This window comes from Symphodus melops (assembly GCF_947650265.1).
Source record: "Symphodus melops genome assembly, chromosome: 18".
Classification (NCBI taxonomy): Eukaryota; Metazoa; Chordata; class Actinopteri; order Labriformes; family Labridae; genus Symphodus; species Symphodus melops.
Window position 1 is genome coordinate 511,484 of NC_136708.1, and position 15,489 is coordinate 526,972.

General features: G+C 41.4%; 1 protein-coding gene across 4 annotated transcripts; it reads left to right on the top strand.

Moving 5' to 3' along the window:
• Positions 1-1,027: 1,027 nt before the first annotated feature.
• Positions 1,028-15,489, top strand: rnmt (RNA (guanine-7-) methyltransferase). Of its 4 annotated transcripts, none has more exons than XM_079368871.1 (12): positions 1,149-1,180; positions 2,385-2,442; positions 3,329-3,610; positions 7,500-7,629; positions 8,334-8,459; positions 10,403-10,518; positions 13,346-13,527; positions 13,656-13,820; positions 14,199-14,316; positions 14,969-15,070; positions 15,153-15,186; positions 15,310-15,489. In XM_079368871.1, the coding sequence occupies exons 1-12, from the start codon at positions 1,164-1,166 to the stop codon at positions 15,345-15,347; spliced, it is 1,368 nt and encodes a 455-aa protein (XP_079224997.1). In that variant the 5' UTR covers positions 1,149-1,163; the 3' UTR covers positions 15,348-15,489. The 4 variants fall into 4 exon arrangements, with proteins under 4 accessions (XP_079224999.1, XP_079224997.1, XP_079225000.1 ...); XM_079368874.1 differs by lacking the exons at positions 1,149-1,180; positions 2,385-2,442 and adding exons at positions 2,682-2,701; positions 3,138-3,171; XM_079368872.1 differs by lacking the exons at positions 1,149-1,180; positions 2,385-2,442 and adding exons at positions 2,688-2,726; positions 3,138-3,171.

The window sequence follows — 15,489 nt, forward strand, 5'->3', positions numbered from 1 at the left end:
TAACATATTCATCCTTTAACCCATTCATCCTTTAACCCACTCATCCTTTAACCCATTCATCCTTTAACATATTCATCCTTTAACCCACTCATCCTTTAACCCACTCATCCTTTAACCCATTCATCCTTTAACCCATTCATCCTTTAACATATTCATCCTTTAACCCATTCATTCATTAACCCATTCATCCTTTAACCCATTCATCCTTTAACATATTCAGCCTTTAACATATTCATCCTTTAACCCATTCATCATTTAACCCACTCATCCTTTAACCCATTCATCCTTTAACATATTCATCCTTTAACCCACTCATCCTTTAACCCACTCATCCTTTAACCCATTCATTCTTTAACATATTCATCCTTTAACCCACTCATCCTTTAACCCATTCATCCTTTAACCCATTCATTCATTAACCCATTCATCCTTTAACCCATTCATTCATTAACCCATTCATCCTTTAACCCATTCATTCATTAACCCATTCATCCTTTAACCCATTCATCCTTTAACCCATTCATCCTTTAACATATTCATCCTTTAACCCATTCATCCTTTAACCCATTCATCCTTTAACCCATTCATTCATTAACCCATTCATCCTTTAACCCATTCATCCTTTAACCCATTCATCCTTTAACATATTCATCCTTTAACCCATTCATCCTTTAACCCATTCATTCATTAACCCATTCATCCATTAACCCATTCATCCTTTAACCCATTCATCCTTTAACCCATTCATCCTTTAACATATTCATCCTTTAACCCATTCATCCTTTAACCCATTCATCCATTAACTCATTCATCCTTTACTTCCTGAGGCCTCCTTTGTCGTCGCCTCATGTCTTGTCCATAAAGTTTTATTTGAACACACTGCAGAGACTCCAGCTGACAACCAATCAGCATGTACATCTGGAGAGGAAATACCTCTCCATGCCAGCAGGCGGCAGTAGTCCATTGTTATGATATGAGAAGATCATCTCCATACTGCTGTCGCTCACTACTCGTATTAAAGGTAGAAGAAGAAGAAGGTAGCTTTGTCAGCCCTATGTGTTTTAAAAGGAGGAAGAAACAACTAATAAGGAGAGAGTGCATTAATGGGTGAAAGCACGGATACGACAGCAGCAGGCTCAAGATGCTTTCCTGGGTCCTGGACTATGAAGCAGGATTTAAGGTCAGTGAGGTCACTTCAGGGTTAACTCTAAGTTTCAGTCTTACAAGGGTCGTTGCCTTCTTACCTGGTTATATCACCACGGTAACTGATGCTGCACGCCTGACCTGCTCGAAGCAGGTTATGATGGAGATAAGAGATCAACCTGTGAGAAGCTCCGCCCACTGACCAATCAAATCTTTAGATCCTGGAGCTCCTGCAACTGATGGAGAGGAGGGAGGACACTTCATGAGTCCATCATGGTTTTACATTATAGTCTGTTAAGTTAATGATTATTTTTCACTGATATCCTTCAACACAGACTGAAAAAACACCCTGGAACATTTTAGTTGAAGATGTAAAATTATTATTAATATTTTTCTTGGCTTTAAATGATATTTTCATATGAATGTTGAATGTCAGAGCTGCAGTTGAAATATAAGTCATCAGAAGAAAGTGTTGTCCTCTCCACTTTAAAGAGTCAACACAGAAACAGGAGTTATTACAGTCACTTCTAAATGATCTAATGATGGAACCAATATAATAAACTGATGTTTCTGTAACTTTAGTCTTTGAGCCTGTTTGTCTCAAACTTATTGATATTATTCATCTACTTTGATCAGTTTGTAGATATGATGATCTGCTGACAGACTCAGTGATGATTGTGATTGGTTAAATGAAGATAACTCCGCCCCTTTATGTGAACGTGCTCCGTGTTGACCTATCAGGTTAATAAGCAGCTTCACCGGACTGATAATCCTGATCTCTGATATCAGTGTTAGTGAAGCCAGATCACCCACAGAGACCCTGGACATGTTAAACTCACTGTGTTGTACTAACAGCTCTCTCCCTGACCGGCTCACCAATGGATAAATCAGGACATCTCATTGGTGTGTGAAAGTCTGCCCTGATTGGTTATTTGAAATAAAGTGTTTTTTCAGTACAATAAATGAATCAAGTCAAGCAGGCAGTAGATAGATAGATAGATAGATAGATAGATAGATAGATAGATAGATAGATAGATAGATAGATAGATACTTTATTGATCCCGAGGGAAATTCAGGGATCAGTAGATCAGTACTGACTCTCTGCTTTTATTGATATTGTATTTTTATATAAACTATCTACAGGCTCGTAACGTTTAACTTTATTTTATATTCTGTTGTTTGTTTTCACTGTTTCAATAAAGAATTTTAAAAAAGTAAAAAAAAAGTCTGTATTGACGCAGAAATATGACGCAACCACAGCCGGAAGTTACGCAGAAGACACGCGACCTGCAGAGCAATGTGAGTGTTTTTGTTTGTGTTTTAATCTGTGAGAGCATTTAATTCAAACGTTACCGGGAGGTTACCGGGAGGTTACCGGGAGGTTACCGGGAGGTTACCGGGTCTCGTCGTTTATCGGCTGCGGACGAGTTGAAATGCAGCTCCAGTTTCGGGTTCATTTCAGATTTCAGCGGGTTTTGTAAAAGCTAAGTGCTAACAGCTAATCTGAAGTTTCCGGAGTCTCCAATTAAAGACGTGACGCACGTGACTCACGGTGACCGTAAGAACCGATCATTTATGGAGAGGTTCAGAATGTGTTTGATGACATAAATATGAAATCATTGTTTGAATAGGAGAAAGGTTTGATTATAATGCTCACATGTTGTCCTTCATTAAAAGGAGAGACTTCAATTAAGACATTAACTCGAGATTAAACACTGATCACATTCATTGATCCTGATTAAACACTGATCACATTCATTGATCCTGATTAAACACTGATCACATTCATTGATCCTGATTAAACACTGATCACATTCATTGATCCTGATTAAACACTGATCACATTCATTCATCCTGATTAAACACTGATCACATTCATTGATCCTGATTAAACACTGATCACATTCATTCATCCTGGTTTGCGTTAGAGGCGAACATGAAGTGATGATTTACGGTTAATTGTTGGAGTTAAAATTCAATTGATTCCCTGAAAGGATGCATCAGAACCATCCTGCACAAACCCAGGAAGTGAAACCCAGGAAGTGAGTATCCACACTGAAGTGTTCAGTCTACTGAGATGGACCAAAAACTGACCGCTGAACGACCACAAGGGTCCAGAACACTGATTTAGACCTGGTCTGAGTTGGGTTCACATTTCTTCACCACTTCCTTTTTTCTGTTTCAGTCAATGGAGCCTCAGTCTGAACAGACAGCTGCTGTGAAGGAGGGAGGAGCAGGAGGAGGAGCAGGAGCAGCAGGAGGAGGAGCAGCAGGAGGAGCAGCAGCAGCAGGAGGAGGAGGAGGAGGAGCAGGAGGAGGAGCAGGAGGAGGAGCAGGAGGAGGAGGAGCAGGAGGAGGAGCAGCAGCAGGAGGAGGAGCAGCAGGAGGAGGAGCAGGAGGAGGACAACGGGAAGCAGGGCTGAAGAGGAGACATGAAGAAGAGGAAACCTCACCTGCCAAAAAGCAGGTAATTATGTTGATTGATTATTAATTGATCTGATTGTTAGCTATTAATGAGGCTAAATGACTAAACTGATCACACTGATCTGTACCTGTGCTCTGAGGGAGGGGCTTCACCAGATGTGTCTATGAATTACACACAGGTGTGTGTATGTGTGTGTGTGTGTGTGTGTGTCGAGTGATTGCACACAGGTGTGTGTGTCGAGTGATTGCACACAGGTGTGTGTGTGTCGAGTGATTGCACACAGGTGTGTGTGTCGAGTGATTGCACACAGGTGTGTGTGTCGAGTGATTGCACACAGGTGTGTGTGTCGAGTGATTGCACACAGGTGTGTGTGTGTCGAGTGATTGCACACAGGTGTGTGTGTCGAGTGATTGCACACAGGTGTGTGTGTGTCGAGTGATTGCACACAGGTGTGTGTGTGTCGAGTGATTGCACACAGGTGTGTGTGTGTCGAGTGATTGCACACAGGTGTGTGTGTCGAGTGATTGCACACAGGTGTGTGTGTGTCGAGTGATTACACACAGGTGTGTGTTAGGGCTGGGTGATTTGGACCAAAATATATATCTTGATATTTTCTTCTGTTAAAAAATAAAAACAAAATGAGTTTTAAGTCAACATGGACCAAAAGTCACCGACAGTCAGCTGCACAATAATGAAATACTATAAAATAAATGACCTGTTTGTGAAATATAAAATAATATAAAATAAATGACCTGTTTGTGAAATATAAAATAATATAAAATAAATGACCTGTTTGTGAAATATAAAATAATATAAAATAAATGACCTGTTTGTGAAATATAAAATAAATGATCTGTTTGTGAAATATAAAATACTATAAAATAAATGACCTGTTTGTGAAATATAAAATAAATGATCTGTTTGTGAAATATAAAATAATATAAAATAAATGATCTGTTTGTGAAATATAAAATAATATAAAATAAATGACCTGTTTGTGAAATATAAAATAAATGATCTGTTTGTGAAATATAAAATACTATAAAATAAATGACCTGTTTGTGAAATATAAAATACTATAAAATAAATGATCTGTTTGTGAAATATAAAATACTATAAAATAAATGACCTGTTTGTGAAATATAAAATACTATAAAATAAATGATCTGTTTGTGAAATATAAAATACTATAAAATAAATGATCTGTTTGTGAAATATAAAATAATATAAAATAAATGACCTGTTTGTGAAATATAAAATACTATAAAATAAATGATCTGTTTGTGAAATATAAAATAATATAAAATAAATGATCTGTTTGTGAAATATAAAATAATATAAAATAAATGACCTGTTTGTGAAATATAAAATACTATAAAATAAATGATCTGTTTGTGAAATATAAAATAATATAAAATAAATGATCTGTTTGTGAAATATAAAATAATATAAAATAAATGATCTGTTTGTGAAATATAAAATACTGTAAAATAAATGACCTGTTTGTGAAATATAAAATAATATAAAATAAATGACCTGTTTGTGAAATATAAAATAATATAAAATAAATGATCTGTTTGTGAAATATAAAATAATATAAAATAAATGACCTGTTTGTGAAATATAAAATAATATAAAATAAATGACCTGTTTGTGAAATATAAAATAATATAAAATAAATGACCTTAGCTTAAAGTAAACAGCTGTTTATATTAAGATGTGTAAAAAATGATATTTTAAAAGCATGTTTGTGTTCTCTCAGCTCTCTTCATTCATTTTCATAAACCTCAGTCTGAACACACACACACACACACACACAGACACACACACACAGACACACACACACACACACACAGACACACACACACACACACACAGACACACACACACAGACACACACACACACAGACACACACACACAGACACACACACACACACACACACACACACACACACACACACACACACACACACACACACACACACTGCATCCTCTGCCACTTGTTGCCTTGACAACATGACTTCCGTTGTCGGTTGTTATAGCAACCAGTCCATTCGGGTTGAGCTTCCAGCATGTGAGTGCATCCTGCAGAGCTTCATGTTCTCTCCACTGTGATCTTGTGGGAAATGGCTGGTTTGGAGACGGGCACTCTTCATTTCCCACTCCTCCATAAAATGTACCGTCAGACTCGTAAACGGCTCGCAGGTCCTGCTCGACCACGTCGGTGGTCAGAGTGAGACACGTTAGCGAGCCGGACGGAGAGGGTCTCTCTGACTTCAGTGTTCCTTCTCTTGCAAAGTAACTGGGACTGGGAAACTGGTACCTTGGGTCCATGGCTTTTAGTAGCCGTTTAAAGCCGTCCTGTTCCACCGTTACAAAGGGGACAATGTCCTTAGCAACATGCTAGGCTACTGCCTTGGTGATCTCGCCGCACCTTTCACCTTCGGGTACAGCACGATGGAGGAGGCTGCGAAGGTCTCAGGTTCTGGTTTGCAGCACGTAGTTTTACACATTCTTCGTACTGAACTTTGTGGCGCTTCTCTAAATGGTGGACGAAGTTTGTTGTGCTTGAACTTTTTGTTGCTACCTGTTTTCGGCTCTCTTTATAAAATACATGATTCTGCTGCTCGTCCGATATTTTAAACCCGAACCGTCTCCAGGTTATAGAGCCGGTGCTTTTCTTTTTACTTCTTCTTGTTACTCTCGTCTCTGTCTGCCTCCATGATGTCTTGTTGTTGTGAGGGGGCGGGGCTTAGTGTCACTCAGAGGGACAGAGCGGGAGAGGGGCGGGGTTAAGAGAGACGGATGGAAAAAGGCATACTGGCGACTCTACGGATGAAACTTTGAATGTTACGTGAATTTTATCGATATTACGATATCGTCCTACTCTATATCGATATTTATTAAAAACTCGATCTATCACCCTGCTCTAGTGTGTGTTGATTGATTACACACAGGTGTGTGTGTTGATTGATTACACACAGGTAACATTTTATCAGAACCCCTATGAAGAAAACTAGGACCGTGACGTCACCCGGCATGGCTCAGCCGGGTCCCGAAACTGGAGCTAGGCCTGACCCTGGAGCTAGGCCTGACCCTGGAGCTAGGCCTGACCCTGGAGCTAGGCCTGACCCTGGAGCTAAGCCTGACCCTGGAGCTAGGCCTGACCCTGGAGCTAGGCCTGACCCTGGAGCTAAGCCTGACCCTTGAGCTAGGCCTGACCCTGGAGCTAGGCCTGACCCTTGAGCTAGGCCTGACCCTGGAGCTAGGCCTGACCCTGGAGCTAGGCCTGACCCTTGAGCTAGGCCTGACCCTTGAGCTAGGCCTGACCCTGGAGCTAGGCCTGACCCTGGAGCTAGGCCTGACCCTGGAGCTAGGCCTGACCCTTGAGCTAGGCCTGACCCTGGAGCTAGGCCTGACCCTGGAGCTAGGCCTGACCCTGGAGCTAAGCCTGACCCTTGAGCTAGGCCTGACCCTGGAGCTAAGCCTGACCCTGGAGCTAGGCCTGACCCTGGAGCTAAGCCTGACCCTGGAGCTAGGCCTGACCCTGGAGCTAGGCCTGACCCTGGAGCTAGGCCTGACCCTGGAGCTAGGCCTGACCCTGGAGCTAAGCCTGACCCTGGAGCTAGGCCTGACCCTGGAGCTAGGCCTGACCCTGGAGCTAGGCCTGACCCTGGAGCTAGGCCTGGGGTTGGGGCGCCTGGTGGTTGGGTCTTTGGTCAGAGGAGATCCTCTGGGAATGTTGAAGTGGCTTCGTATTCTCGGCCCCTGCTGAGATAGTCCAGGATAACTTCCATGTACTGAAGACCAAACTGACCCTTGTTCCTCAGTGGGGACGAGACAGTGACCATTAAACATATGATCATAAATCATTTTATAGGAACATTTTTCCGTTCATGCATTTTTGATGTTTTGCTTTTGATCTATCAGGTGATCGATCACGGGCAGAAGGTAGCGAGCCACTACAACAGTCTACAGGAAGTAGGTCTGGCTGCTCGAAGTCGGAGCCGGATCTTTTTCATGAGGAACTTCAACAACTGGATGAAGAGCGTTCTGATCGGTAACTCGTCAATCATCTGTTCTCTGATCAACGACCAGATAGATACTTTATTGATCGAAAGGGAAATGAAAACCAATCATCTGCTCTGTGATAATCGGGTCAGGAGTGTTGAGTCTGTCCAGGACTCAGAGATTCTGTCAGCACAGAGGAAAAAGATTTTCCAACAAAGAGAAGTGAACCCTTCCAGATAAAAGTCTGTTTGTCATCATTCAGATCAATGTGATCAATGTGATCAATGATCGAGAGCAGACAGGCCTCATACTGAAGGAACCGCTAAGAAACCAGCAAATTAAAGGAAGTAGATTTAAAGTCATGACTACAGAAAGTGAATCCAATCAGACTTCACTTCCTGTCACTTCCTCTTCTCTGTTCTTCTTCCTCTCTGATCCTGCTTTTAGATTAAAGATCCATAAACTGATCTTTATATCCTGATCAATAACGGCGCTTCCTACAGTGTCGTTACAAATGTTCAATTTATTTTACAGACGGAATGAAAACACGACGTTCAGCTTCACGTTAGCAGAGTTTTTACCCCACAAGGCCCTCAGGATCAATAAAGTATCTATCGATCTATCTGAGATAAACAGCAGTGATTGGCCAGTCTTGTCATGTCGGGGGTCTCTGGCTCCTGCACCTGTAGACCAGCTGATCAACAAATACAACAGGTGTTTTTAAAGATAACTGGCCAATAATTTGATGGACAGGTGAGATCCTGGAGCAGGTGCGAGGGGCGGGGCCTCAGAAGGTGTCGGTGTTGGACCTGGGGTGCGGAAAAGGAGGAGATCTGCTGAAGTGGAGGAGAGGAGGGATCAACCATCTGGTCTGTGCTGGTACGTATCTGATCAGGTGCTAATCTCAGCAGACTGGTCTTACTGGGTCCACACAGACTAATGATCAGCAGACTGGTCTTACTGGGTCCACACAGACTAATGATCAGCAGACTGGTCTTACTGGGTCCACACAGACTAATGATCAGCAGACTGGTCTTACTGGGTCCACACAGACTAATGATCAGCAGACTGGTCTTACTGGACCCACACAGACTAATGATCAGCAGACTGGTCTTACTGGGTCCACACAGACTAATGATCAGCAGACTGGTCTTACTGGGTCCACACAGACTAATGATCAGCAGACTGGTCTTACTGGGTCCACACAGACTAATGATCAGCAGACTGGTCTTACTGGGTCCACACAGACTAATGATCAGCAGACTGGTCTTACTGGACCCACACAGACTAATGATCAGCAGACTGGTCTTACTGGGTCCACACAGACTAATGATCAGCAGACTGGTCTTACTGGGTCCACACAGACTAATGATCAGCAGACTGGTCTTACTGGGTCCACACAGACTAATGATCAGCAGACTGGTCTTACTGGACCCACACAGACTAATGATCAGCAGACTGGTCTTACTGGACCCACACAGACTAATGATCAGCAGACTGGTCTTACTGGACCCACACAGACTAACGATCAGCAGACTGGTCTTACTGGACCCACACAGACTAATGATCAGCAGACTGGTCTTACTGGACCCACACAGACTAATGATCAGCAGACTGGTCTTACTGGGTCCACACAGACTAATGATCAGCAGACTGGTCTTACTGGACCCACACAGACTAATGATCAGCAGACTGGTCTTACTGGGTCCACACAGACTAATGATCAGCAGACTGGTCTTACTGGACCCACACAGACTAATGATCAGCAGACTGGTCTTACTGGACCCACACAGACTAATGATCAGCAGACTGGTCTTACTGGAGAGCTCATTCAGTTGGTGTTAACTTTCAACAATGTAGTTTAATTTAAAGTAAACTGTGAAAATGAGAGTCCATCTGACACGGGACCTCTCCGGGCTTTTCCAGATGGAACCGGGTCCCTTTTTGTTGAGCCTTGGTTCTAGGATAAGTGCAGTTAAGATGTGCTCCCCCGTCTACTTAGAAACTTGCCTAAAGAGGTGAGTGATGGTCAATTCAGTGAGTGGGACAAATGGACCTCCAGATTTATCTGGCAGGGCCGGAAACCAAGGATTAAATATGCCACCCTTCAACTGGCCAAGTGGAGGGGGAGGGTCTCCCTTGTTTTTTATTATCATGCTTCACAAATAGCTTCTAGACTGGTGTGATGACACGTAGACAGCTGGAGTCCAACCTGTCCAAACACTTCATCCAAGCTGTGAGGGTCCCTGACCCTGACCCGGATCAGGGTCTAATGAGTCTTTGGGGGAACATTGGGGAATTCTTGGGTGACTCCTGCAGGTCTGGCAGAAGGTCATTAATACATGTGGAGGATTTTCAGATGGTTCGTACTTGATCCAGACTTTAAATCATGGTCAGTGTTTGGTCTCAGAGAAACACTGCACAGCTTGGAGACCCTGAGGGACAGAGATCTATACCTTCATATATTGATCATGGATTTAAATCAGCCAACCTTTCAGCTGTTACATTGGATTGTTTTCATATTGTAAAAAGTGCATCAACAATGAGCCCTTCTGTTGTATACAGCTGCTAATGAGAACAGTTGACACAGTAAAGGACTCTGGGACTGTGAGTCCTGAGGAGGCGTGGGGCGACATCAGGTCCCTTCAGGGCTCTATGAGCTTCAGGACAGCGTATCAGGAGAGCTATAGAGGTGTACATGTGCCCCCCCCCCGCCCCCCCCCCCCCCCCCCCCCCCCGACAGACATCTGTCTTTACTGACGTGTTTATGATGTTCTAATAAATGTTCAAAATAAAGAATTTAAAAATGTTTGTTTTGGTAGATTTGGCCGGAGTGTCGGTGGAGCAGTGTCAGAGTCGCTACAACGACATGAAGAAGAAGAGTCACTTTAACGAGCAAATCTTCAGCGCCCAATTCATCACCGCTGACTGTACCAAGGTAGAACTACAGCACATAGATCAGTTATCTATGTACCAAGGTAGAACTACAGCACGTAGATCAGTTATCTGTGTACCAAGGTAGAACTACAGCACGTAGATCAGTTATCTATGTACCAAGGTAGAACTACAGCACATAGATCAGTTATCTATGTACCAAGGTAGAACTACAGCACATAGATCAGTTATCTATGTACCAAGGTAGAACTACAGCACGTAGATCAGTTATCTATGTACCAAGGTAGAACTACAGCACGTAGATCAGTTATCTATGTACCAAGGTAGAACTACAGCACATAGATCAGTTATCTATGTACCAAGGTAGAACTACAGCACGTAGATCAGTTATCTATGTACCAAGGTAGAACTACAGCACATAGATCAGTTATCTGTGTACCAAGGTAGAACTACAGCACGTAGATCAGTTATCTATGTACCAAGGTAGAACTACAGCACATAGATCAGTTATCTATGTACCAAGGTAGAACTACAGCACGTAGATCAGTTATCTGTGTACCAAGGTAGAACTACAGCACGTAGATCAGTTATCTATGTACCAAGGTAGAACTACAGCACATAGATCAGTTATCTATGTACCAAGGTAGAACTACAGCACATAGATCAGTTATCTGTGTACCAAGGTAGAACTACAGCACGTAGATCAGTTATCTGTGTACCAAGGTAGAACTACAGCACGTAGATCAGTTATCTGTGTACCAAGGTAGAACTACAGCACGTAGATCAGTTATCTATGTACCAAGGTAGAACTACAGCACATAGATCAGTTATCTATGTACCAAGGTAGAACTACAGCACGTAGATCAGTTATCTATGTACCAAGGTAGAACTACAGCACGTAGATCAGTTATCTGTGTACCAAGGTAGAACTACAGCACATAGATCAGTTATCTGTGTACCAAGGTAGAACTACAGCACGTAGATCAGTTATCTATGTACCAAGGTAGAACTACAGCACATAGATCAGTTATCTATGTACCAAGGTAGAACTACAGCACGTAGATCAGTTATCTATGTACCAAGGTAGAACTACAGCACATAGATCAGTTATCTGTGTACCAAGGTAGAACTACAGCACATAGATCAGTTATCTGTGTACCAAGGTAGAACTACAGCACGTAGATCAGTTATCTATGTACCAAGGTAGAACTACAGCACATAGATCAGTTATCTATGTACCAAGGTAGAACTACAGCACGTAGATCAGTTATCTATGTACCAAGGTAGAACTACAGCACATAGATCAGTTATCTGTGTACCAAGGTAGAACTACAGCACATAGATCAGTTATCTGTGTACCAAGGTAGAACTACAGCACATAGATCAGATATCTGTGTACCAAGGTAGAACTACAGCACGTAGATCAGTTATCTGTGTACCACGATAGAACTGCAGCACGTAGATCAGTTATCTGTGTACCAAGGTAGAACTACAGCACATAGATCAGTTATCTATGTACCACGATTGAACTACAGCACATAGATCAGTTATCTGTGTACCAAGGTAGAACTACAGCACATAGATCAGATATCTGTGTACCAAGGTAGAACTGCAGCACGTAGATCAGTTATCTGTGTACCAAGGTAGAACTGCAGCACGTAGATTAGTTATCTGTGTACCAAGGTAGAACTACAGCACATAGATCAGTTATCTATGTACCAAGGTAGAACTGCAGCACGTAGATCAGTTATCTGTGTACCAAGGTAGAACTGCAGCATGTAGATTAGTTATCTGTGTACCAAGGTAGAACTACAGCACATAGATCAGTTATCTATGTACCAAGGTAGAACTGCAGCACGTAGATCAGTTATCTGTGTACCAAGGTAGAACTGCAGCACGTAGATTAGTTATCTATGTACCAAGGTAGAACTGCAGCACGTAGATCAGTTATCTGTGTAACACGATAGAACTACAGCACATAGATCAGTTTAGTTCTTTGTCATTATCTTTGGAGTAAAGCAGATATTTTTTGTTAATTTGGATGTGATTATATTTCAATATTACTCACTGGGCGTTCAAATGATCACTCTTTGATTCACATTGTCATTGAGAGACCAGAAGTGTTGGGGGTAGAGATAGTGGGGTTCTGAGATGCACAAAGGGCCGAGGTTACATAACTACGAGACTGCGTCCTGATGAATCACTTTTTATAATCTGATATTTAAAATCCTGTTATTTACCATTTCATAACATTTATTAATTATTTGTTGTCTCAAGCCAAGGGTGCTTCCATTCCTCTTTGGATATCAGCCTGCTTTTATTTGAACTTGAAATAAGGAAATTCAGAGACATGCATAGTTACAGCACATCACAGAAAAGGAACAAAGTAAACTGCTAGAGAGGATGGTAGATATTACTTCAATCTTCATTTACAATCTCTTTGGAATTTCATTACTTTTCATTTTTAATTTTCCAGTTCTGGTTCTTAAAGTCACGTGCACCGCTGTGTGTTTCTGATTCACCCCAGGTACACAGACACACATCCTCTAAATGAACCGTGTGTGTTGGTGGGGTGTAGCTTTTTGTAAATAAAAAAGTTCAGGTTTGTCTAACTGCTTCTGTTATGATTGGTATGAATGTTTTAGTGGACACTGGCTCTTACATGCATTATGAAGTGATGTTAAAATGCACAGTTTAAGTCGTCCAGCTGAGGAATAAAAGTTAGGTCATTTATTAGTTTGGAGGGGGGCAAACAGTGATCCAATCCAAAGCATGGTATTATTGACCCCTAACACCACTATTTCATTGTTGTTTCTGAATCTTTTGAACTTGTATAAATTACCCTAAATGCATTTTTTTTTTTTCTCAAGGAGGTTTTATCGGAGCAGCTGGACGAGCCTGAGCTCATGTTTGACATCTGCAGCTGTCAGTTTGTTTATCATTACTCGTTTGAGAGCGAGCAGAAGGCTGACATGATGCTGAGAAATGCCTGTGAGAGACTCAAACCTGGAGGTTTCTTCATTGGAACCACACCAGATGCCTTCGAGCTTGTGTAAGAATTGAGAAGAAATTGATTCCTGACTGAAATTCACTGACATGGTTTGATTTGAACTGATCAGTGACTTCATGAGGCAGTCTGTAAACCCTTGAACACTTTTGTTTTCTTCTGATTGTCCACAGGAAACGATTGGAGGCATCAGACTCTTTGTCGTTTGGGAACGAGGTTTTTAAAGTTTCCTTTCAGTCTAAAGGTGTCTATCCGCTGTTTGGGTGTCAGTATAACTTCAGCCTCGAGGACGTTGTCAATGTTCCAGAGTTCCTTGTCTACTTTCCTCTCTTTGAACAGTACGTTTTAATGTTTTAATTCAATGTATGGATGAGTATAGTGTTACCCTAAGCCTGAGTCCTGGAGAGAAGAGACACAGTTTTCATTTGGACGCCTCTGATATTAGCCGAGTCCTCATGGACTCAGGCGTACCCAGTGTAATGATGCAGACAGAGGGCAGGATCTCACAGTCTGTAAAGAAGTGATAGCTGTTGAATGAATCATCCAAGCAAACATTGAGTCAGGTTTATATAACACATTTAAAAACAGCTTCAGCTGACTGAAATGCTTTACATGCACACAAAGAGAGATACTTACCTAGACTACAAATAGTCAGGGACTGAAATCATCCAAAGCATAAGAAACAACCACAGAACAGACTTGTCTCTGTGTTACAGCATGGCCAAGCGTTACAACATGCGTCTGGTGATGAAGCAGAGATTCTCTGAGTTCTTCCAAGAGAAGGTGAAGAAGGAGCAGCATCGTAGCCTCATGATGAAGATGGGGGCTCTGGAGGTACAACTGACTGACCAATCACAGCCTGACTAGTGTTGGCCTGTGTTACACCCGAATGATATCATGCTGCTTTTTATCATTTTAGGAAACAAAACTTTTTATTTTTAGCATTTTTTTAAACATGAATGTTTTAAAGTGTAATGAAGTAAATGTGTGATAATCATGTTTACTTTTATGTGATATGTACTTTATGAAGACTTGTCCTCATCAGTGTAACAGAAGCATCAGTCACTTTAAAAACTAAAGGACTCTTAAAATACATGATTCTCAAAGTTAGTGCCTTATATTTCTTTAGTTGTGTTTAATACAAGTCCACGCACATTCGTTTTTTAAATGGACATCTTTGCTCAGTATCTGGAAAGTTTTGTAAATCAGTAGTTTATTTATATTTTGTATATATTTTTGAAAATGTTCTACTGTTAGTTTACTGGCTCAGAGATAAACGTTTATTTTTGATTTTTCTGTATGTCCAGCACATATTAAAACATTGACGATAAAGAAGACCTTTACTAACTTGTTTAAACTTGTAGTTAATGTGATTGAACTTGTGGTGTTTTGGTGATAACTTGTATTTGATTGAATAGTTTTGTGTAACAAACAGCAGACATGTTTAAAGCAGATATTCAGCAGCTGTGGATTTGTTTGTTTTCAGCCATTTCCCTGTGACGATGGAGGGCAGCAATCTTCAGACAGCACAGGAGAGTACAGCCATGCTAAAGAGCACTGCAGCAGAGACCGGGTCAGACAGCCGCTGGTGGGTCTGCAGCCTTCCACAATTTGGTCTTGTTTGTCCTGCTTCTGTTAAAAGTCTGAAGGTGTTTGTTCTTTGTTTGCAGGGCACTTTGAGTAGATCTGAGTGGGAAGCAACAAGTGAGTTCATTAACTTTACTGGCATAATCTGATGTTTCTACACATTTAATATTACATATGTATATGATTTCATGTTCTGCATTAATGTCACTAAAGCCTCATCTGTTCTCTCCATCATTCCAGGTATCTACCTGGTGTTTGTTTTTCAGAAGATGTCCTGATGCTGACATGGAACTCTTTTTCTTCAGTTTGAGAACTCGCCTGTTTGTACTCTTGTTTGTAGAATGTTTTCCCATTTACTTTCTATTGTTTTGATGAACTGTAACCAGTTTGCTGAAAGAAATGAATAAAATCTTAAAGTCA

Excerpts from the sequence above, each read along its gene's own strand:
- rnmt (XM_079368871.1), top strand. Across the intron at positions 8,460-10,402 it reads CAACCATCTGGTCTGTGCTG|ATTTGGCCGGAGTGTCGGTG; the intron begins GTACGTATCTGA and ends TTGTTTTGGTAG. Across the intron at positions 10,519-13,345 it reads TCACCGCTGACTGTACCAAG|GAGGTTTTATCGGAGCAGCT; the intron begins GTAGAACTACAG and ends TTTTTTCTCAAG.